This window comes from Cervus elaphus, chromosome 19 (genome assembly GCF_910594005.1).
Source record: "Cervus elaphus chromosome 19, mCerEla1.1, whole genome shotgun sequence".
NCBI lineage: Eukaryota > Metazoa > Chordata > Mammalia > Artiodactyla > Cervidae > Cervus > Cervus elaphus.
Window position 1 is genome coordinate 22,104,471 of NC_057833.1, and position 25,730 is coordinate 22,130,200.

The 25,730-nt window shown below is 38.0% G+C and overlaps 1 protein-coding gene and 1 long non-coding RNA gene across 13 annotated transcripts in view; one reads left to right on the forward strand and one right to left on the reverse strand.

Annotated features, from left to right (window-relative positions):
* The window catches only part of MECOM (MDS1 and EVI1 complex locus), a 610,388-nt gene that overhangs the window by 53,794 nt on the left and 530,864 nt on the right, over positions 1-25,730 (reverse strand). For 6 of the 12 annotated variants that reach the window (XM_043875353.1, XM_043875346.1, XM_043875347.1 and 3 more), the window contains exon 3: positions 8,910-9,044. In XM_043875353.1, coding sequence (XP_043731288.1) covers positions 8,910-9,044 — 135 coding nt within the window. Of the gene's footprint in view, positions 1-8,909; positions 9,045-11,436; positions 11,613-11,682; positions 11,864-11,927; positions 12,062-25,730 lie in introns of those variants that run through there. The other 6 variants (XM_043875354.1, XM_043875357.1, XM_043875350.1 and 3 more) reach the window with 6 other exon arrangements.
* On the forward strand, positions 12,145-16,873 carry LOC122676053. Its single transcript, XR_006335404.1, has 3 exons — positions 12,145-12,235; positions 15,779-15,880; positions 16,552-16,873. It is a non-coding gene; the product is annotated as an uncharacterized LOC122676053 (long non-coding RNA).

The window sequence follows — 25,730 nt, forward strand, 5'->3', positions numbered from 1 at the left end:
AATAATAATATACCAACAGGCATTTGGGAAGTGAGAGGAGTAGTTTAAATGAAAACATAATGATAATTTGTTGCCTCAAAACAATTATGTGGGGGGAAAATGGAATGTAATGCTGGTGGAATCAAGCCTTTCAGAAAATAAGATATCACATCTATGTTTTTATGTTATAAAATAGGTCTTTTAGGCAAATAAAAAATATAATTAAAAACCTAAGTGCTTTATGCAGTTTCTCCCGCAGGTTTGTCTATTAAGTATGCTCGACCATGCTTATAAAAATATAATTATAACATCTTTAAAATCAGTATATTCTCAAAACTTCAACTATATTGCAGCCCTATGAACTATAGGTCATCTGAGTTAGGTACCAGGAGCAGAGACACTATTAATATAACCTCTCTGTATTTTGTGTTTGAGAAAAATGGAAGGGAATCAATTCCTCTGTTAAATTCCATAAAAGAGTTAACAGGTCTCTTCCATCAGGGGGTTTTATGGAAAAAGCTATCTGGAACCAAAATAAAAATGTCCTGGATCTGGGATTCTGTGATGAATTCAACTCAAGTATTTAAAGAGGGACTCAAAAGTCTCAAACACTTAGAAAAAGTTGGAATGGATATAAAAAGGTTGTTGATTTATTATTTTGCTGGGTCTCTCTCAGAATGCTCTTTAAGAAGGGAAACAACTCCTCCCATTATAAGGTGAAAAATAGAGGAATAGGGCCTTACAGTCTAAAAAAAAGAGGATTATATGAGAATTCCATTTTTTAAAAGTCATGATAAACATTTTAAAACTATGTTAACTCCTTTAGACTTTTCTTTTTGGTAGCTAACATGTACAGAAATACAACATGTTATGAACATGACCTAACTCATAGAAACTTTTGAAAGTTAAGATGGTCTTTTCATTCACAGAAAAAATATAATTTTCCCAATATCTTGCTGGACTCTTTTTAATATTTCCAGAGAGCTTTTTATCTTTATCCTTGTAAGTATGGATTTTATATCTGGATCTCTGAACACTTTAATTTATAAGAATAAATATTATGGTAAATGTTTTAACAGATCTTTATGTATTCTTTTATTTTTAAAACTTGCTAAAAACAACACACTAGTGGAATTTCTATAAACGTTTTTTAAAAATTCTAAATAATTCAGATATTTGAAGATAAAACTCGAAATCTCCCAAATTGTTCACTTTTACTACTGGTGAAATTCACAATTTAAGGCATAAATATAACATTATACATGTATATAGAAATTGGTTATTTGTTTTAATTTGTTTTAATCAAACCTTGTAATGGTTCCAAATGTCAAAAGGATATCTGTTCAGTTAAGGCTAAGCTAAAGGTGAAAGGCAGTGGCGATGTGGATTTGATTTAGCAAATTTAGACAGCCAAAAGTTATATTTTCATATAATATTATATATAAGTACATATGTGCTTGGATATGTTATATATATTTTATATGTGATTTACAAATGTGATGAAGTATATGTTTGAGGGAACTTTTTAAAATCAGTGATTTATTGTATTAATATAAATTAATATTTAATGGCACATGATTAATTCTAATTATATACCATAAAAGTTATATATTTTATAAATTGCATATTATATGTAATATATGCTATATATAACAATTTATTATGTACAGTTGGAGCTGAAATTAATCATACTTTATTAAATATTCATTTTCTTTTGTTATTTAAGCCCAAGAGTACAGTCACTAAAGAAGGTATGGACACTATAAGCATTCTGATAGGAGAGGTAATAGGATATAGACGACTTTCAGATTAATTCTCTTTTATACTGTCAGAGCCTGTGTTCAACCAAGTCCTCCATCAAACTGATGATGGCTACCATTTGTATTTATAAATGGTAATAATGTGGGTTCTTGTTTATAATCTTATAAAATAGAAAAATCTAGAATCTGTCAGACCAGACTTGCTGTCTGGTTTGCTATGCCTGGATCGATTTAAAGTATTATGCTCGCACTACTGAGACAGAAGAAAAATTCAGTGCACAAGAGGGAAAACAAGAAAGAAAGAAAACACATCATTTACTTTTAAAAAGATGAACAAGGACTCATTGTTATGAATTCCCGTTTATTTTTCCTGGTCAAGCACTGGAAGTTTTATTTATGCTTAATAGACTACATTTGGCATGTCTGAAAATGGCAGAAGTGTGAATTATGAGTGACCTTCAACCTATTCAGGAAGTTGTAATAATTGAAAAAATAGAGAAATGTACTCCCTGCAAAATCTGTACTGAGACAACTTTTTCAGACTATTGCTGTCTTTTCTGTCTTTTCACTTTGAAGTAGATAGTTGATTCCTTCTCTCCCAACTACCACTATTCAGCCTGAATGCTTTATTTTCTACAGCTTCATACCAGTCTGAGACTAGGAAAAGGTGAATGGAGCTTTAACATTTAGAGGCTGGGTGGGAGGGGAGGTAAGTGACAGTTTGCACATCTGAACAAAGTCAATATTTGATATAAACACATCTGTCAATCTTGGTGCTGCAGAGGTAACACCTAGCCCACAGAGACAACGCGTGCACACGTGCTGGCTTTAGGAAGGGTGCTCTAGACCCCTGATCTATCCACAGCAATGTGGAGAACCCCAATTCTGGAGGGCAGGAGTGGTGTTAAGTTTTTTCACCTCTAAAAGAAGGACCCTATTACACATTCTAATCCTGATTAAAAAGAGATAACAAAAAGTGTATTCAGCAGACAGAGATTAATAATAGAATGCAAAGAAATTTGTCCGACAAAATGGAAACACTGTCATGGCCAAGCTTTGCTAAAGCAAACCATTCTTAGTTTCTCCAAAGACACAGTATTCTGAATTTGTCTTCAAGGTAACAGTATAAAGGCTAGAAAATATTAACAGAGAAATATCAGGTACAGGTCTTGCTGTATCTGCTTTCAAACCAGAAATATATATATATATATATATATACACTAGCTACTTTCAGAACAAAAATATTAATGGAGAAGAAGCCCCCCACCACACACACATTTTTATTTCTTCCATAATAACATGAAAAGAAAGCCAAGTGTAATTTATTGGATGAAATAAAACAGAGAGAATTGCCTGTTGATTCTAGTTTGCAAGAATAGGGCAAGTGACAAAGATCCACTTATTATTAGACCTGGAGCTTGTTGTGTAACCAGCCTGGAAGCTTTGCAAGCATCTTGTTAAATAACCTCTAAAGATCACGCTATAGACCCTGCAAGAAATATTCATTAGCCACCTGTCTTTAATATGGCCATTTTGTCTGACTCTGTGCAACTGATTATCCTCAACAGTTTCAGACTGCTCAAAAAGAGAGGAAACTAAAGATCTTCTTTGGGTTTTTAACTAGGCTGGAGACATTTCTTGTGTTCTTAACCAACACGTTTTCCTCTTTGATGGCTTGTGATCTATTCTGACACCTAACTTTTTGGTGCTATTCCAGAAATAGCTAGACTCTGGTATGGGTGTGATGCTTTGAGATCCTCCTGTATATAAAATGTTGTGTACATACAAACATGAATTACTTAAAATGCACAGATCATCTTTTTAGTGAACTCACATGCTTTATCAATCTTCATAAAAATTCCTACCTTCTGTAGTGCTATGACAGGTCTGTGTGCTGGGCACAATTACATGATGGAAGCCTTTTGGGGGGGAGGGGATTTATTTGTTTTATCATGTGAATAGCAAATGACAAACTATGTCTGAGACAGTTTCATCTTTGGGTGAAGGAAGCAACTTATCAGCCAGACGACACCCCCTCAAAGTCCGCTTAGGCACCGTTCACAAAGCCAGTCTCTGGGTAATGCCAGCTGGCATTCATCTTAAAACAGCAGAGCATAACTTTGGTATAAAAGTGGAACTTGACTTAAAAACAAAGCAAAGAAAATGGCCAAAGCCAATAATAATTTTAACATCAAAAGAGGTCATAGAAAATGCGGACAGAAATCCTTCTAAAGGAAGAGCAAATTAACGAATTACCTGACACTTGATGCAAACATGTTTAAAAAGTAGAAAGAGACTAAGATACTACATTCTGCTTTTATGTAGTTGATCTCCCCTGCTTTTTTGCACAAATTGCATTAATTGAATGATGCAGGCATGCTTTTTTTTTTCTAAAAGCCAAAGAAAATAACTTGATAATCGAGCCTATAATAAGCCTGCAATAATAATACTGTTGTAGTGTCCCAGGAGGCTGATAGCACCATTGACTTGGACCCAAGGAGAGGGAGGGAGGGTGTGCCACTCAGCCATGATGGTCCTGGAAGCAGTTAAAACTTTATAAGGTAAAGCACAAACGAGAACAATGCCTATTCCAGCTGAAAACACTGTAGGATCTTGCTGCTGTTCCTCAACCACAAGGGAGCTGGCAGCATCCCTTCAGGGAATTCTGACTATGCATTCTCTGAGGGGCACTCTTTCTTCTAGGTCTTACTTCTTCAAAATATACATTGGGCATTAGATAATCTCTTATCGACGCATTTCGCTTTCTTTAGAGTGAACGGCAGACTTCTCTTGGTCTACTTACTAAATACCAGCTGTCAAGGGCCTGTTTAAAAATGAAAGGACTTATCACCTTGTGTAAATGACAAGATTAATAATGTCTTGGGTTCCTGAGAACTTTATTCCACTTGTAGACCATGTTAGGGCAGGCCAGGAGCTTGAATAAAAGTGTGTTCCTTTCTGTGGTGCAAAATACACACATAGCTATAAAACATTAGCCCAAAGTACATGCCCAGATTGCTCTTGGAATCATGAGAGGAAAGGTAAGTCTTGTGTCAGTCGAAAAAGTTCACTTTCACGAATAGGGCCTTTGCGAACTGTCTGATTACAACCAAAATGATTTCACCACGAAGAAGTATTAGAGGAAAACTTGTGTCCAGAGAGCTATTTCATAAGTACACTAAGCTTATGAACATGTCCGAGATAAGAGCTGGCCTAATGGGAAGGTGCTAGGGGGCGGGCGTGGGTTGTGGATCTTCTTGCCTTTAATCTAGGTGATGGGTATGGCAACATGGAGGTCTGAGGAAACTTCTCCAAGAACGGAGGCAAAGGTGGGAGTGGGGTGAGACCAAACCTAACGCAACATGCTCTACCCATCCATCAGAATGGGTGTAAAAGTAAGGAATCGACAAGACGTCAAAAAAAAGGACATCAGAGAATCCAGATTTTAAAAAAACAAAACACTCAGTAAATCATCTAGGTGTTTGGTATACCTGACATTAGACATATGAGTGCTTTCATTTGTAATGAAACTTCTAAATAATTGATAAATGATTTTCATGCTTCCTCTGCACATTTGGTCCTCTTGAGGACCTCTTCTGGAAAGAACTTTCATCGTCCAACATTCTGCCTCTGCTCCTGCCCTGAGCTACTTCCCAGTGCCAGGCCCGTACCCACAACCAGGAACAATTCAGACCGTTAAAATACAAAAATACTGTACTGAAGCATTGTCTCTCTCAGTAAATATTTCCAGCTAAAAGCTGTGCCATAGCAGTGTAGCTATGTAACACTGTAAAGAAACTTTATGGAATAAGGGAAAAGATAATTAGGATTTCAAGGATAAAGAACCTTGGGTGTTTTTAGTGGATCTACTCTTTTATGACTAGAGTGTGACTTAATTTACTAGTGTCTTTGGTGCAGCCTTCATTCACAAAGGTAAATTACTATAGTTAATATACTATTTTCAGGGGGGAATAAGGATATTAGTCAGAAGCTGCAGCTACTTAGAAATTATGGTTTATCAAGGGTGCCAGTGTTTTCAGAATTTCTATCTCCAAAAAAAGTCACTGCAACAATTCTGAAAACATGCAATGAAAAAGATATCTAAAAACAACAAACTTGAGTCTTCTAGGGAGCACTGTCAAGAAAGCAAGCTGCCACAAAGCTCACTCTGGCCTGGAAAAAAAAAATCTGCAATAAAACAACTTGCAGAATTCTATTGGAAGATTTAAACTCAGGAAAATCCCCTCAAATAAAATGCTTGTAGAGAGGTATTAGGAAAATGTTCACTGAATAGCCTTTGTTTTCATGATACAAAACAGATTACATCCTTTATCAACTTTACCTGAAAATCAAAATCCAGGCTGTTTCTAAGTACTTCATCACCCCCAAACAAATCAAATATGAGTTTTACCCAGGATGCATGTTCTGACTGTACCACTATTACCAAACTGCATTATCATCTTCAGCAGACACATTCTTTCTGTTTTACAAAACTCCTTCACATCATTATAAAACTGATCCAAATTGACTAAACTTGATCTTTAATAATAGAATTTTAAAAAATGCATATCTTTGCAAAAGTAAAGATATGTAATTTATACCCTCTTTTTTATTTTAGGTCATCTTTCTTTGCTAGGTAACCTAATTATCACAGTGTCTAGCTTGTAGTTGAACGATTCCTCCAAAATTCTTCTTTTTTATAGTCCTGGACTTATTTAAAATTCATTTTATAAACTTGAGCTGTATCTAAGAATCAGAGCAAAGAGAAACACTTTTTACAGTTTCTGGTCGAGTGCTTCATTTGCTTTTGTGTTGGGCAGGTGAGTTGATGTTGTTCATGTTTCATAATTACTCCTGATCTAGGGTGTCTCTTTATACCTGGATATTAAATATCTCACACAATGGGAGTGTTCATTAAGTGATGAGTTATGCTTATTCACCATTTGGCAGCTCCTATTCCTCATGGAAAAGAGTGAAAAAATAGACCTAGAGAATCTCTTTAGTCAGCTCTTTTATCATTCACATTTCAAAGCTGACTGGAATTGCCAGTCTTAAATGACTTTTAGAAAAGATGCATATAGACTTAAAGATGAGTATGTTTATAATATATACATACACTATTTTGGTGTCTGCTCTCTTTTGTAAACTGGGTTAAGTATGATTGTATGCATATATGCCTATCACACAAATCTGACTTTTACTTCTGACTTTCTTCTCTTGTTTATGGGTGAACTTACTTGACCATATAATGTCAATTTCACAACTATGTTATTTGATATGCACTCTGTTACCATTTTAGATTTCTGCCAGCATAATACGTAAGTTTAAAATGAGAACTTACAGAAATAATAGTATATGTCTAATATTGGTCTTTTATGATTTTCCTAATTAGCTAGTTTCCTTGATTCTTCAGTTAAAATACATAAACATGTTATTCATTAAGATATGAGACCAGCATATTTTCTTTTGAAAGCAATGCATTTTACAATGTGAACCTCAAAAGTAACCACATGAAAATTATAAATGCCTACTCTAATAAGCAAACTAATTCATACTTATGAATAACAAAATAGTTTCCCTTTTTAATGTAATCACAACTCCCAAGGACAAAAGCATATTTATAAAAAAAATTTAGACATAAATATTAAATGAAAAAAAATACATTATCCACAAGTCTCATTCTTCAAACCATCTTTTCACCAGTCCTACAACAGTTTTGTCTGTTTAAGGAACTAGCTCTTATTGTCAGTAAATATGAATACCAAATAATTACTATGATATAATTATATTATTTCATCTTAAAACTGCCTTTTGAGGAGTTCAAGTTACTTTTTAAAGAAACATCACATGCACAATTCATCCATTTATAATACCTAGGTATTTCCCACATCGACAAAATAGTCAGTGCTCAAAAAATGTTTGTTGTTGATGGTGACAGTAACTCATATGATAGACTTGGGATATTTTCTGTTCATAAGCAATAGGTAATTTAATAATGACCTACTTTGTTCCAATAATGCCTCTTGTTTTCTTACGGCAAGGGAAAAAACAATTGGTTTATTACTTTTGATATACGTTGAAGATTTTTAAATGATTCCCATTTAAAGTGAATTTTATAATTTACTACCTCTTATACAGGTTAGTCAGTAAAAATTATCTGGTAGCTGGTAAAATGCCAAAGAATAATCTCATAACAATGATCGAAATAGAGTCATAGACCATATGATGCTACCATTACTTACCAGCTTTCAATTGGAAACATCTAATTTAAACTTTTCTTTTTCTTGGTGGTGATTTTTATAGTAGATTTGCCAAGCAACCAATTTAATATGATCTTTGAAACATACTTGATTTAGGTAACCATTGGTTTAAAAGAAATAAATGATGATAGTATAATTATAATCTAACCCAATGATGTTTATAAAACACAAATTAACAGGTTGAACTTCTTGTTGTTTTAGGTATTATCATACTAAGTTACAAGATTCATAACCTTACTTTATTGAGTGCAAAATATGTTTCATGATATTTTCATGATCTTGTTTCATAGTCATTGTTATTAAAGTTAACCTCATTGCATGAGCTTCCATAAAGCAATTTCCAGCAGTGATACTTTCAAACTATTCACATCAACAACAACAGAAAATGTATTTGATTAATCTAAAAGTGTTTCTTGTTTATAATTAAGCAAACCAAATGCATAATCAGATAAGCGCACACATAGATCATACATCTATATCTACGTACTATTTAAAATAAAATCTATGTATTTCAAGTGTATCACTTGCAATTTCTGCAAAAATTCAGTGTTCTTGATTAGTTCAGTACTTTGTATGAATGACTCCTTATTATGAAGGCAAAGAAAAACTGGTAAAGAATAACTATTAATAAGTAGTATTCAGTTTTTAAATCATTCAGTCATACACAGACGACTAGAGCATTTCTGAAGTTTTACTAGCACAAAGTAAAGAAACTACCCAAAAAAGAAGTACTGAAAGAAAGTAATACTGAAAATTACTTTATTCTGCATCTTATATTTGGGCATTACCTTTCACCATATCAAAAAACAGGCCACAAGGGTCTGCTGCAACTCACTGTTATTTTTATTCTTCAGGCTTCACTGATACTTTAGTGCTCTCCAAGAAAGACAAGAAAATCTTTACAACATACCTGATCATTTATCTGGCATGCAACGAGGTTGTGCTGATCATAACAGCCAGCGAACCTGATGTACTTGAGCCAGCTTCCTACATCTGGTTGACTAGCATCTATGCAGAACTTCACATTGCAAAACTCATCTAAGATCTAGAAAGAAGAAGATGAGAACAATCGATTTCTATATCAGTTCATTCATTAGAATAATTAATTGCTTGAAAATATTTTATTCAAATGTATGTTTCCTACTTCGAATCCTTATGAGAAAAGAAGTCAGACATCATGCACATTAATACAGAAGGAATAATAGTAAGTTATCTTAGAAGTGGCAGCGGTACTGCTTTTAAAGGAACAAAGCAATTGTAAATTACTACAGAAACTGATCAATTGGTTTCAAAAATGTCAGATTCCTTATTTTGCATAAAAGAGTGCTATTTTGTCCAACGTGATTTTTACAAAAAAAAATATTGAACACCATATATTAACATAATATTTCTAAACTGTAGAGGTCAATATTTTATGTTAAGATAGTCTTCCCTTGTAAGTATATACTTTCACATTTTTGTACTTTAATGCAATTTAAAACTTTAATCTAAATATTGTCAAATTCCTTTTTAGTTTGTATTGCACTACAATGAAACAAATCACACCCTTATCTGAAGAAGAGAGTAAGATCTGTCTCATTGATGCTACTGACCAAAGAAAAACAAATGAAAATAAATAATTGGTAAACACTTGTGCAAAATATGTCAACCTAAAGTTTTAGGTACCCTATGCCAATGCATATTTCAGTTTAATGTTTTGTAAGTTAAACACCAAAACTGGCTTGTGAACAAGTAAAAAATATATACAAATATTGTAATAAATTGCCATCATTATATATGGTTATGTATTGTTATTTTTCATGAGATTTTACATTTGACCTATGTTAAATATTAATCACTATTCAGGATACCTATTAAACTAAAACTGAAATGGGAAATGTCCATTTTTAAAGTTGTGTCTACTTAAAGGAGGCTATTCAGATTCACTAGCAGCAATGTTGTTAAACACCAATATTAAAAGCTGCAGAGTTGTTGACCTGATGGTGAATAACTAGAAAGTCTGGTAATGTTAATGTCAATCAGTTAACCCAAACCTGAGGACGTTTCCTATCAAAGACTAAACACTATAGTCCAGAACATTAATTGATGAATTAAATAACCCCCTCCCCCTCAGAACTCTGCTGTATCTATACCTGTAAAAGTTAAAACTAAACTCTGGTGTGTATAGACCAAAAGCAATTTTGCACAGAATTCAGGTAATCACTCAGTTACAGATTCAAGTGGTTAACTCACCACAAACTTCAAGAAGCCCAGTGCTCTGAGGGCCCTAGTCAAGAGGCATTATGAATATGCCTTTGGCCATGAGGCAATTAAAGGGCAGTAAGTAGTCCCATAATTTTAAAAAGAAAAATTGAAACATAAGATAGGAGTAATAATTGCTACACACACACACACACATATCCACACACATCAAGTCTTTTTCAAGGACACCTTTCACACTAAGAACAACACAAAATCTATATTAAATAGCCTCTCTAGTGAGAACAGATTTGAACAATTTCTCATTGATAAAATTACAAACTTTAAGCTGTTTTCTTCAACTCTCAATGCTGAGCAGCTTAAATGGCAACTTGAGATTCACCCTCTCCTCAGATGTCTGGAAGTATTATAAATAACAACAGCAATACACACTTTAAAATAGTAAAAGGTTGGGATAGTTGTTTTGCTTTTTGGTTTGTTTGATTTCTGGTTGATCTTTGTTGTTTATTTTCTTCACTAGCGGGAGGAAAAAAAAAAGCAGTTCTACTGACACACTAGAGAAATAGTTAATGAAGGAAATAGGGTGAAGTCAGTGAAATGCAACACCAGTTCCACTTCATATTTGCAGAAAGACGTGGAAAACTTGTTAATTTCAAAGTCAAAAATCATCTATCCCCCTAGCTCTCCAGTATTCCCTTTTTGCGAGGGCAGAGAGTTAAGTATTGCATATACTGCACATAAAAAGACTAGGTGTAATTTTACTCCGTGTTAACATTATTGCCATTGCCACTGTCAACAGTGAAATTAATTTAAAAACAGGTTCATTTCCAAAGAATGTCTTTTTACATATATGTAATATGATTATTCAAATATTTCACCAACATATTAACTTTCTTACTCCCTGTATTCTTGCCCCAAGACAAAAGCTTAACTTTCTCCAGAAACCTTTCCCCCCCCCACCCCGCCCCCGACCCCCGGGTGAATTATTCGCTTTTGATTTGCTAACAGAACTGCGTTTGTCTCCCAAATGTCTTAATCGTCTCGGAAATCTTGAATAAAATAAAGTAACAACACATCTTCCGTCATTTCATCTAACACACTCCTGTGTTTTTAAAAGCTGTCAAGTTCCAAAGATAGCTTAAAAAAAAAAAAAAAAGAATTCCCTTTAGGTGGACTTTAGAGAAAGGCCCTTTCAAAAAACCAACAGCGAAAGAAAAAAAAAAAAAAATCCCCACAACCTAGCCAAAGGGTCCGAATGTGACTTTCTCGCGAAGCACCACACGATGTTGGACAGCAAAGCTGTTACTTGGCAAGGTGGAACTCGGCCGAAAGCGGCTCCAAAGTCGCGTGGCCGGTGCCAGGAATTCAGATTTTGGCAACCCCACCTTCTGCGTCCCTGATACCGACGGACAGACACACGGAGGGAGGGGAAAGAGGAGAAGAGAGCGAGGAAAGGAGGGCCGACAGCCGGCAGAGAGACCCACCGAAGGCCGGACGACCCACCCCGGAGACGCGTCCAGACCGCACCGGTGCACAGAAGGAACAAGGAAATCGGCAGTCCCGGCAACGTAGATAAGCACAGGGCTCCGCGAGACAGCGGGCAAGTAGGAAAAGAAGCCTGGGGGGCGGGGGGCGCCCCGGAGAAGGGGTGCCAAGGCAGGAAACTGTCCCAAGTAACAAACTATGCACATCGCCAAGACTTTTTTTTTTTTTAAGTGAGTTCTCTTACCTTAAGATTTCTATGGCCTCAACTCAGCAATAAAAGGCAATCACAGAAGAATTAAAACAAACAAAATAATCGGCAGCCCCCAGCTTTCCTGCACGAAAATCCTTTCAAACGATCCCGAGCCACATTTCGAGATGTTAAAAAAAAAAAAAAAACCAGCCTCGAGTCTCGATTTCCGAATGGTCTTTGATAACTTTGTCCGTCTCTAGGATCTGCTCGCCAGGACCACGCGTTTCAGATTTATTGTCCGCCAACAGTGTATTTTTAAGACCAGAAATGAAGTCTCCGCTTGTCTGGGTGACCCGAGTTTGGTGTGTTTTGGCTTTTTTCCCCCTTCCTAAATGAGCTCCGAGCTATTCCTTCTGGTTCACATCACCTCCCTCTTTTCTCACTTTCTCTTGCTCTTATCAGCCCGATGTGTAATGAAAGTTATCTGAAACCCACTAAAACTTCTTCCACTTCTCTCTCCCGGTTCCAAAGGGGTGGGGGGGTGGGGAGAGATACAGGCAGGAGGAGGAGAGTTTGAAAAGGTGGGGGGCCTGGGGAGGCGAGGGGAGCTCTAGCCCCCTTTCTGATCCTCCGCTGCGCCTTTCCTGGTCGTAGACCCTCACGGGATCGTCCCCTTTCGCAACTCCTAGCTCAGCCGCCGGGTTTCTATTTCATGAACTGTCTCTTTAAAGAGGATCTGCTCGGCCATCCAGAAAGAACCCGGGGCGAGGGAGAAAGGGAGCTATCTCCCGCCGCCCCAGAGTGATCGGAAGCCAGACGGGCTCCTCTTTCAGTAAATTTTTAAAGTGACAGCAGCCTCCTCTGGCGGGAGAGGTCACAAAAAGGTCGCTAAGACTCAGTCCTATAGGGTTAGACTGATTACGGATGCACCATCCCCCTTAAACATGTAGATTTCTCCGGGTAAACAACCAATGGGGAGATCTCGCCCGGCAGGATTTCTTTCCCCAGGGAAATATCCTCTGTTTAGGTGTCCTGAAAGCACAAGTGTAAGAGAGTGTGTGTGTGTGTGTGTGTGTGTGTGTGTATGGGGGGATGGGAGTGATGGGGTGGAAAAATGTTTTCGGGGTGTGAGGGTGTGGGCTCCGAGAATGGGGGTGGGTTGCTGGAGGGGGTGAAGATGAGGTTTAAAGAAAGAGACTGTGGCTCATGCTAAATATCATTAGTTTAGAAATTCTCAGGAAACAGTAGCCTAAAAAGTTGGGAAAGACGTTTCCAGTTTTTTTGCTAAGTATTTATTATTATCATTGAAATTCGTACTCTATTCCCTCCATTATCACAGGTTAGCAGAAGAGCACGGTACTTTTTAAATCATATTTTTCTCAGAAGGACTTTAAAAATCCGAAACATTATTTGCATATAACCTCCCCAGATAGCTTATTCTGGGCCGAGAGAGGTTGACGATTGTTTCGTGAGTTTTTGTCATATTCTTTAATACATTAACTAAAACATCATGAACGCCCCAAAGTGGAATTAAGAAATTTTGATAACTCAGATTATTTTTTAACTTTTAACCCCATGAATGTTGTTTGAGGGGACAAGTAATACCCGGTGATTAATGATTTTCTAATATATATGTTCTGTTTTTATCAACACATTCCAGAAACAACACTGGAAGAAAGACTATAGGGAATGCATGGCAAATAAAAGTGTCTATGGATTTACTTTAGCCAAGCTTAGGCATTTTAGTGAAATCCACCGGTTAAATGAAAATAAACGCTTTTTTATCACAAACTCCATTCATAAAAACAAATGGGCAAAATCCAACTTAGCCCAACAATGGAAAGTTAAGCAAAGTAAGCGAGTCAAGGGATACTTGAGGGGGCGGGGTGAAGAGAGGATGGAAAGCGCATTTATGTTCCACTTCATCTGCACACGGAGAGACGGTACAAGTCCCTTTTTGTTTTCTCTAAGTGCAAATAGACGTGTAAATCTAGTCGATCTATATTTCCCCAAAATGCTGATTTAAAAACAAAAATAGTAACAAAAGGGAGGGATGTGGGGAGGGGGAGAAAATGACATGAGGTGGTGACTAATTCGTTTCGGTGGCCTGTTATCTGTGACATTGAACTGTTATTTCAGATAATGGCCATTGTTTGAGGGAAAATCGCACAGCAGTGGTAGGTAGGACAGGAAAAATCCTTTGTAAATAACCTAAAACCCGGTCAGATATTCCCATAGAGTTCGGCGCTTGAGAACCTTTAAGAGCTCCCGGTTTGCTGCCATTGATTTCCTGCCCTTCCTCAACTTGCCCATTGTAGGAGACTTTTTTTTTTTTTTTAATTTAGCCATAAATTGGACCGGCTCGAGCTATGAGCTGTTCTATTTTCTTCCTGTCAGGATGAGGGATTTGTTTTATGATGCATTGTGTATTAAATACAAGTAATCTGGGGAACCGATTGCTTCAGACAGTGCGGCCTGATCAGGGGGTCTGAGAGAGCTCAACGCCCCAGACCCCCGCCCTAGCCTCTGGCCCCCGCCCCCTTGCCCTTTACAAAGCTGCTCTGAAAAGGAGGAAATGGTGGTGGATAAACAAAAGTTCGTATGGAATCAGTGGCAGCTCCTGGCTAAATTAGGATTTCGTGGAAAGGGCCTCCGAGTTTTTCCCCTTATATTGGGTTCGGGTGGGGGAGGCGGGGCGACTTTCAAGGTCTGGGTACTTGCAGATGCGTCAGCCCGCCGGTAGATGGCGCTGTGACCCGGATTAAGTCGCGGCGTCTGCGGCCTCCAGCCACCCAGGTGAACCGGCTGCCGACCGCCGGGCGCGGGCAGCTGGGCTCTGCCCTCCGCCTCGCGCGCGATCCCAAGCCTTCCGGAGCCTCAAGCCCGTACCGATGCACCCTGCAGTCCAGACCGGCAGACACCAACTTGAGCTAAGGCTATTTCTGTGCATCAAATTCGCTTCCCCAGACAAAGCCAAAAGAGTTAACACTTTCTCTCTGAGTCCTTGAAAGATTGATCTAGAGAGTTAGGCGATTATTTAGCCTCATCATTATTATTTTATTAATATCATCATCAGTCTTGTTCTCCACTGAATAACTTGTGAGAAAGACTGAAAGGCCTGGGCAAACATCAAATCTCAATTTTACTTCTCTCTCTCCTTCCCCCACCCACTCCTCCCCTCTGATTATAATACCTTCACGGAAAGGCAATCACCTCGCTTTTTCCTGACGACACAACTTGAAGTTTAAAAATGGGGTCCTGAAATGCGAGAGTAACTAGAAGAGCCTTAATTCTCATGAAAGGAGCCTCTGGCTATTTCAGTAATAACCCTTTAGGAGAAGACCCCGTCCTGCCTTTCCCGATCAGAAGTGACCTGGAGAGAGAGGAGCCGGAGGGCCGGGAGGAAAAGGTTTTCTCAGGGGGGCTTGCTTTTCTCCCCGTTAACTCGCTCTCTATCAGGAGGTTTCTAAAACAATAAATAAATATAAGGAGACAAATACCACCACCAATTTCCTTGATTCCTTGGGATTTCTAGTGAAATCTGTTTACAGTAGTTCCCAGTTACAAATTAATCTGCAAAAGCTGCTGTCTGCTCAGCGGTAATCAGTAACATGCGGGTTCTGCAGTGTTTAGCGTTGCCCTTGAAATGGGCTATTAAAAATAATGGTTTTACTATAATCTCAAACCAGCTTTAATTTGCAAACATGTATCAGCACAGATGATCTAAATATTAAGGGGACAGAATAGAACATACAACAAATGTACAGCTTAAAAGCAGGGAGGGATTTGTCACACATAGAATGACTTGTCGGCAATGCTTTTAAAAAAGAATCATATTTTCAGAACATTTTCCCAAAACGACTGATTGATTTTTCTTCCCTGTTCTGTTAATTGTTATTTACCAGGGAAGAGGCATTGGAAGATACGAGGTTGGAGTGTGACTTGATAGATTTTCTGGGAGCTGCAAAGATCCACCTTTGGCTGATGGAAGGGTTGGCGTGGGAGAGGTTAGTGTGTTTTCTTCCTGGTCTGAAAAGGGCATAAACCCTCCTCAGGCCCCTTCCTTCCTCCCCCCATCTGCGTGGACTGCAGAATCTTGAAAAGATTCAAAGATTGCCAATAAGGCCACTGGCTCTGCCTTCATTGTGTAACTGTTTATTTAAAATAAGTCAATATATTAGTTAAAGCAGTAAGAAGTTAGTGCTCCAGTATTCAAGTGATTCCCACAAGACTGTAAGCTGATGCCTCTTTTAAGCCTTAAACTTCATGGTTGTCCCTGAAGTAAAAGTTCTGCTAATGGAGACCCTATGGGCATGGTACATTCCAGCACATCATTAAAGGAAAGAAAAGCAGTCCAGCCAAAGCCAGATGAAATGACTGCACTGTCCACTTTTAATAGGCTTCCTGTGGACAAACAGCCCTGTAACACTCTGCAGAGGACAATATTTAAAAACAAGACAACTTGCTGGCAGTTTTCAATACCATAAAGTTAATAAAGTATGTTCCCATTCACCCTGACATTATGTTTTTAGTTTATAGAGGAAGGCACTTTATAACCTCAGCCTAAGTAGAGTTCCCTTAATTCTGCAGTTTTGGCTTTCTTGAGGAGGCTAAATATACACTGAACTCCAAGCCTGACATTTTTGTTTTAACACTGTTTTTTTTTTCTTTTTTTAAGCTTTTCAAGAACATACAAGTGCATTTTTACATTGCTCAAGTGCAGTTTCATTCATGGAGATCCTGTTAAATCCTGCTGCATACAGTTCACGTCAAGAAGCATGAAATAATCTGAGAAATTGACATTTGGCTGAACAATAACTGCTTGCTAATTAAATTAGCTTCATGTCTGGATATTGATGTGTGTTTAAAAAGAAAATCAATGCTTTCTTTTCCATGTCAGAATAGGATTTTGTAAAATCTTACCTAACTTAACTGAGACAAAGATAAGAAAAAAAATACAAGTGCATCTTTAGGACTCAAGAGACTTCCCACTAATTTACATATAAATATTTCTCCCAATACAGAAGCTCCACTTTGCCTCTCTTCTTTCCTTGCCCCAAATTCTTGACCACCGACAATTTTTTCTCTCAAATCTTTTCATTTAATAGGTAAACCTTGTAATGAAACATCATGTTTAGACAAGACAAACTGGATTGGAAAGCCGTGGAATCAAAGAGAATATTTTGTTTAATTTTAATTTATACGTTTTAATCAGAGTAGTCCACAAGCTTGACTCCCTAAACCTGAAAGTGAATTCTGTGATGCTGGGTAGGTAGACCCAGCAAAAGAGTGGTACACAATAAGAATTTACAAACAAAAAGAGCTCTGAATGTCTGAATGTCGGATCACCAACATACATTATCACCACTGCTAGGGAGAGAGATTTCTGGTTCCTTTTGATGAACTTTGTCTGATTTTTTTCTTTTTAATCTATACGGGTGGGGGAACTGTTTAAAAAAAAAAAAGACAGAAAAGAAAAGAGGAAATTAAAGGTAAAAAAAATGTAAATAAAAAATTTCCCTTGGTCTGGAAATGGGCCCGACTGAAAGCATGTTAATCTCCACCTCAGTAATTTGGTTCTCCAGGAGAAGACAGAAGCCCTGCTGCTGTGCCCTGCACTTCATAAATCACATCTTTATGTGGACAAGGTCAGGGCACCTAACAGCTCAGACATGGGCCTTTGCAGTGGCTCAAGGATTCAGGCATGTTTACTCTCCCGCCCGGCTCTCTGAGGAGTAGTCCAGCACGCTTCTAATTACTTTTGATTATTTTCATTTGCTAGGGTCAGTCTGGCTTGCCAGGACTGCTGGAGGGTTGATTTCCTACAAATCTCTGTGTCTTTGTCGGACGCCCCTGTGTGCGTTCAGAATTAGCACCCCGTTATTGTCCTTCCAGCATGGGATCCCAGATACTGTGATAGAAAAGTTTTCAGAGTGAATCATTACCTACTTCCCTTTTCATTAATTAACTACACAAACATAATCGCCTATTTGATCTTTTAAAAACGCAGATGATGCTCTTAACCATTGAGTATCTCATAAATATAGCTGGGCCAGAATAAATGTGATCTTTTTTTTGGCTTCAACTTTAAATATATTTACTAATGACTAGCAACTCTTCAGAAACTAAGATGAAATACTTTGCTGAGACAACAGCTCTAGTGAATAAATTATTACACTCAGAGATTTATTTCTGAAACTCCAATTAAGGTTGCCATTTTAAAATATTTTTTGTTGCACTGTTTTGATGTATTTCTGTCCTAAGCTATTATGCTGAGTGGTTATTTTGTGGCAAAAGCACAACAACAACAAAAAATTTATACCAAGTTTAAATGAAAACACTGTGATAAAATAAAAACTTTGATAAAATATGTTGAAGTAAAATTTTGATAGAGAAGAAGAGACACAATATCGTTATTTTTCTCTTTCTTATTCCCCCAAAGCTGAGCTGTTTAATGCAATGATGCATATACATTAAAAGATACATTCAAGGAAAAAAATGATGAGTAAACATATTCATGAAACTGAGAAATAATATTCATAGTAAAACATAACACATCAATCTGGTTGTTCAGATAATAAGCATTTTTAGATCACTGAACAAAAATTACTATCTTGATTATAATTAGTCTCAAAAAGCCAAATCCCTCATACTTCCTAACTTTAGACCAAAGAATTAAGGTACTAAATTAAGGCTTTTGGAATTAACCTCAACCATTAGGCTTTCATATTTTATTATTTTATCAATTTAAATTAAGTCAATCTTTCAAGATAGCATTTAGCACATTATGTAATAAATCCAGGGTCAGCTTCTTTCCTGAGGCTCTAGAAGCACCATTCAGAGTGCTTTTAGACCAATAATATTGTGGGAAAAGTGAGTTGGAAGACCTTTCTCTACTCCCATTTCTTCTCCTAGCTGTGTGTCTTTGGGTAAGTCACTTAACCTTTGAGTTGGTTTCTATGAAAGTTTCATAATATCAGCCTACTAAGAGTGTTGGGAAAATAAATTGAGTAATATGAGTGCGAACTGCTCTGAGTTCATGGGAACAGGTCAAAACACTGAGTTTCACAGTTTTTGTGTTTGTGTAATGGGTTAGACTAGATTTACATCCACACACAATGAGGAAGATGGTCTGGCTTGTACTTTAAGGAACAGAAAACTATTTTTCTATCCTCTTACTTCCATTCCAATGTCAGTTGCCCTAATCCTTACCCTGACCTATGGAGAGAAGAATTTTAAGAAAAATGTTTTTTTTCTCTCAAGCTGTGCTACCCCCAAAGATGTCCGTCTCTGTCTGGCTTGCAGCTGGGTTTGCTCTGTCCCACCCACTGTGTTCTCTGCCAATCAGTAAGAGGGAGAATTCAGAGACAGAGGTGAAATATCATTGAGATCCAAGAGCTCTAAAAACTGGGGTAGAAGGCCAGGTATGCGCGCACACACACACACACACACACACACACACACACACACACACACACACACACACACACACACACACACACCCCCACACACCCCAAGACTATTTTTCAGTCAATATTTGTTATTGAGGCTGGGGAATGTATTCTCTACAGTGTCCGATGGGGAACTTTAAGTGCCAGGAGGGCAGGAATTGTGTTTCTCTTATTTGTCTCTGTTGCCCAGAGCCGAACATAATGCCTCTGCCTCTAACATAATACCATCAAGATTGCCAGGAGAAATATCAATAACCTCAGATATACAGATGACACCACCCTTATGGCAGAAAGCGAAAAAGAACTAAAGAGCCTCTTGATGAAAGTGAAAGAGAACAGTCAAAAAGCTGACTTAAAACTCAACATTCAGAAAACTAAGATCAGGGCATACAGTCCCATCACTTCATGGCAAATAGATGGGGAAACAATGGAAATAGTGACAGGCTTTATGGTTTTGGGCTCCAAAATCACTGCAGATGGTGACTGCAGCCATGAAATTTAAAGACGCTTACTCCTTGGAAGAAAAGTTATGACCAACCTAGACAGCATGATAAAAAGCAGAGACATTACTTTGCCAACAAAGGTCCATCTAGTCAAAGCTATGGTTTTTCCAGTAGTCATGTATGGATGTGAGAGTTGGACTATAAATAAAGCTGAGTGCTGAAGAATTGATGCTTTTGAACTGTGGTGTTGGAGAAGACTCTTGAGAGTCCCTTGGACTGCAAGGAGATCCAACCAGTCCATCCTAAAGGAGATCAGTCCTGAATATTCACTGGAAGGACTGATGCTGAAGCTGAAACTCCTATAGTTTGGCCACCTGATGCAAACAACCAATTCATGGGAAAAGACGCTGATGCTGGGAAAGATTGAGGGCAGGAGGAGTAGGGGACAACAGAGGATGAGATGGTTGGATGGCCTCACCGATGCGATGGACAACAGTTTGAGTAGGCTCCAGGAGTTGGTGATGGACAGGGAAGCCTGGCATGCTGCAATACATGGGGTCACAAAGAGTCAGACACGACTGAGCAACCGAACTGAACTGAACTGAATTAACATAATGCCAGACATGCAGTAGATATTCAGTAGGTGTTTGTTGACAAAATGTATCGGGTCCTTGGTTTTCATTCCTATGTAGTTTGTATGCTTAGCATGGATGCTTGTTACCGCCTAGTCTGAATTATCACAATGACTTCCCATTATGACCATCACACACCCATCCATCAGTTTATGCTCAACATTGTTAATTTTTCCAAGCATCAGCTATTACTCATTCCTCTGCTCAAAATTCTTCAGTGGGTTTCAGTTGCCTCACAATTCAGTATAAACTCATTCTATTTTTTGAAAATGAAATGAGGTAATATATGTAAATTACTTAAAGTCATGCATGGCACATAGCATATGATCAATAGAAATAGCTGTTATTATTACTGGTATTACTAGTGTAATTGTAATTATAATCATTAATGGTCCTTAGAATATAATTTATTTTACCTTCATTATCTTGGATGAAATCTTATCTATCCTTCAAAGTCACCTCTTTTTCTGTGCCCACCGATCCCTACCAACCAGGTTTGACCTTTTTATCTTTTATCCCTAATTATCTGTGCTTCTCAGGGCTTTCCAGGTGGTAGTAGTGGTAAAGAATCCACCTGTCAATTCAGGAGACCCAAGAGACTTGGGTTCAATCCCTGGGTTGGGAAGATCCCTTAAAGGAGGAACTGGCAACCCATTCCAGTATTCTTGCTTGGAAAATTCTATGGACATAGGAACCTGGTGGGCTACAGTCCATGAGGCCACACAGAGTAAGACATGACTGAGCGGCTGAACACCACACACACACATACACACACACACACACACACACACACACACACACACACATCCGTGCTTCTCTCCTGGTTGATAGGCAGTTCAACTTTACTTAACAGTTGTATCTGTAATGCTCTTTTGTATCCATTATTAAAATCATCAGTGATCCTCTGTAAAGGGTCATTGTAAGATACTTCAGTTCAATTCAGTCATTCAACCCTGTCCGACTCTTTGTGACCCCATGGACTGCAGCATTCCAGGCTTCCCTGTCCATCAACCCATCATGTCCTTCATGTCCATCAAATCAGTAATGCCATCCAACCATCTCGTCCTCTGTCATCCCCTTCTCCTCCTGCTTTCAATCTTTCCCACCATCAGGGTCTTTTCAAATGAGTCAGTTCTTCACATCATGTGGCCGAAGTTTTGGAGTTTCAGCTTCAGCATCAGTCCTTCCAGTGAATATTCAGGACTGATCTCCTTTAGGATGGACTGGTTGGATCTCCTTGCAGTCCAAGGGACTCTCAAGAGTCTTCTCCAACACCACAGTTCAAAAGCATCAATTCTTCAGCGCTCAGTCTTCTTTATAGTCCAACTCTCACATCCATACATGACTACTGGAAAAACCATAGCTTTGACTAGATGGACCTTTGTTGGCAAAGTAATGTCTCTGCTTTTTAATATGCTGTCTAGGTTGGTCATAGCTTTTCCTCCAAGGAGCAAGAGTCTCTCAATTTCATGGCTGCAATCACCATCTGCAGTGATTTTGGAGCCCAAGAAAATAGAGTCTGTCACTATTTCCATTGTTTCCCCATCTATTTGCCATGAAGAGATGGGACAGGATGCCAAGAATTAGTTTTTTGAATGCTGAGTTTTAAGCCAGGTTTTTCACTCTCTTTTACTTTCATCAAGAGTCTCTTTAGTTCCTCTTCACTTTCTAACATAAGGGTGGTTTCATCTGCATATCTGAGGTTATTGATATTTCTCCCAGCAATCTTGATTCCAGTTTGTGCTTCCTCCAGTCTAGCATTTCACATGATGTCCTATGCATATAAGCTGAATAAACAGGGTGACAATATACAGCCTTGACATACTCCTTTCCCAATTGGGAACCAGTCCATTGTTGCATGTCCAGTTATAACTGTTGCTTCTTGACCTGCATACAGATTTCTCAGGAGGCTGGTAAGGTGGTCTGGTATTCCCATCTCTTTCAGAATTTTCCACAGTTTGTTGTGATCCACACAGTCAAAGTCTTTGGCATAGTCAATAAAGCAGAAGTAGATGTTTTTCTGGAACTCTGTTGTTTTTTCTATAGCTCAGCAGGTAAAGAATCTTCCTGTAATGCGAGAGACTCAGGAGACACAGGTTTAATCTCTGAGTTGGGAAGATCCACTGGAGTAGAAAATGCCAACCCCCTCCAGTACTCTAGCCTGGAAAATCCTATGGACAGAGGAGCTGGGTGGGCTACAGTCTATAGGGTGGCAGAGAATTGGACACAACTGATCACAGCATAGTGAGATTCTTAAGGATGGAATCAAGTTTCATTCATATTCACATCTTGAGGACCATCTTTGCAGAATAGGCTAAACTACCTTTGAACTGTGCTGCAAGGACAACCAAGTGTATCAGGCATCGTTATATTTAATATCTATGTAAACTGGACTGTTTACCACTGTTCCCCCATGGGAATCAATTGATACACTGGTAATTCTCTTTTAGGGAAACTAGAGATAGATATTTCCATCACTGCTGCTTCCCAGGAGCAGCACTTTATTGCTCCCCTTACCCACCCATGTTGATGTTTCTGTACCAGTTATTCAAGTTGGCTATTTACATAGTTACCAAACCTGGACAATATCTGCCATGCCTTCCTTTTCCTTATCCCCAGTGAGCAGTTATTGACCATTAAATTGTTTCTCTAGGGCCCTCACCTTCTCACTGGGCACTGCCTTGATGGAGGACCTTATCTTTTTAGGCTTGAATTCTGTGGTATCTTTATACCAAATCTTAGTCTTCTTGAGTAACAGAGTTATGACAATGTTTTGCTTTACCTAAAAAAAAAAAAAAAAGGTAAAAAAAGAAAAACCACACTAATAAAAACTCTAAGTGTCCCTAATTTGCTAGAAAATAAAGTTCCTAATTCAAAATGCAATATTCTCTATAAGTGGATGCCAAGTTTATCTTTTCAGGCCCATTGTCTGATTCTTCCCTCTATTCAGATTTTGAACTCTGGTTAACAACCAGGGAGATGAACAGAAGCTCTTATAACTGTGTTCATTTATTTTACTTCATTTTACTTATCTCTGATACTCACAGATATTGAAATGAAACAATAGATCAAAGAGAAGTCAGAGTTCTATTTATTGAGCTCATACATAGCCCTCCAGGCTCCCTTTCTTGAAATCCTTACAGTATTCATTATGAAGATCATTCACTAGTCAGTCTTCATATTCAGAGTCATTTGGGATATTTCTGTCATCTGCTGATCTACTTACAAAGCTGTCTGATGGCATGAAACATGCTTCACACCAGCATTTTCTCATCATGACTTGTTACCAGTTATTCCCTGAAAATGTGTTCACTGGTCAACTAAGGCAAAGAGGCTTATTCTATGCAACAACAATGAACTCTAAGAGGCTCCCTCTTGGAGCCTCACAATGAATGTCAACATGGTAAGTGCTTTAAGAGTTTATTAGGTTGGTGCAAACATAATTGCGGCTTTGGACTGTGAATTTTAAATCATAATAACTAGGCTCAAACACATCTTTATTAACTAAAATAGGAACTATTAAAATCAACACATTTTTGCCAACGAGAAATAAGTTTGTTTATTCCTGTAGCATAAAAATTTGTGCTTCAGGATTCGAGGAACTCTTGGAAAGCATTTTTCTGTCTCATGCTGGTTGTGCAAGTGTTTTCCCTGCAAAAATTTGTCAAGATGCTTGACGAAGTGGTAGCCAGTTGGCAAGAGGTCAAGTGAATATGGCAGATGAGGCAAAAGTTCATAGCCCAATTCATTCAACTTTTGAAGCATTGCTTGTGGAACATACTGTTGGGTCTTTTCATGGAGATATGGGTCCATTCTGTTGACCAGTGCTGGCTGCAGGCATTGAATTTTTCAGTGTATCTCATCAATTTGCTGAGCATACTTCTCAGATGTAATGGTTTCACCAGGATTCAGAAAGTTGTGGTGGATCAGACCAAGAGCAGACCACCAAAACAGTGACCATCACCATTTTTTGGTGTAAGTTTGGCTTTGGGAAGCACTCTGGAGCTTCTCAGTCCAACCACTAAGCTGGTTGTTTCCAGTTGTCATATAAAATCCACTTTTCATCACAGGTCACAATCCAACTGAAGAAATGGTTTATTGTTGTTGCATAGACTAAGAGAAGACAATACTTGAAAACGACAATTTTTTTGATTTTCTGTCATGAGACACCCACTTATTGAGCTTTTTCACCTTTCCAATTTCCTTCAAATGCTGAACAGCTGTAGGATGGGCCACCTTGAGTTCTTTGGCAATTTCTTGTGTAGTTGTAAGAGGATCAACTTCTATAACTACTTTCAATTGATCATTGTCAACTTCCAATGGCCCACCACTGCACTCCTCATCTTTGAGACTCTCGTCTCTTTGCAAAACTTCTTGAACAACCACTGTACTGTACATTCATTAGCAGTTCCAGGGCCAAATGCATTATTGATGTTGTGAGTTGTCTCCACCGCTTTATGACCTATTTTGAACTAGAATAAGAAAATCGCTCGAATTTGCTTTTTGGCTATCATCATTTCCCTAGTCTAAAATAAATATAAAATAAATAGAAAGTAATGTCATTAACAAAAAAAAACAAAAACAAAGTGAGAAATGCACATTAAAAGAATGTATAGCACAACCATGTTTATTTAAGAATACATTCCAATATCAAATAGCAAAGTTCAACAATGCAAAATCACAATTAATTTTGCACCAACTTAGTCACATATGGATGTGAGAGTTGGACTATAAAGAAAGCTTAGCACCAAAGAATTGATGCTTTTGAACTATCATGTTAGAGAAGACTCTTGAGAGTCCCTAGGACTGCAAGGAGATCCAACCAGTCCATCCTAAAGGGAATCAGTTCTGAATATTCATTAGAAGGACTGATGCTGAAGTTGAAACTCTAATACTTTGGCCACCTGTTGCGAAGAACTGACTCATTTGAAAAGACCCTGATGCTGGGAGGGATTGGGGGCAGGAGGAGAAGGGGACGACAGAGGATGAGATGGCTGGATGGACTTGATGGACATGAGTTCGAGTGAGCCCCGGGAGTTGGTGATGGACAGGGAAGCCTGGCATGCTGCAGTTCATGGGGTCACAAAGAGTCAGACACGACTGAGTGACTGAACTGAACTGAAATAGATGTCTAAGAAGTCCTTTGGTAAAGAAACATATTTCGGCTTGTTTAATGGAGCATCAATAGAGACATTTAAACATGTATGAAAGCCCCTTTCCCCTTCCATGGAACACCTAAGGGGAACAGTTTTTGAAATAAATCTTTTTATTACATGCATTTCTTTCAGCAAAACTGAAACTAGTTAAAAACTGATAAGTATTCCTCTAAAT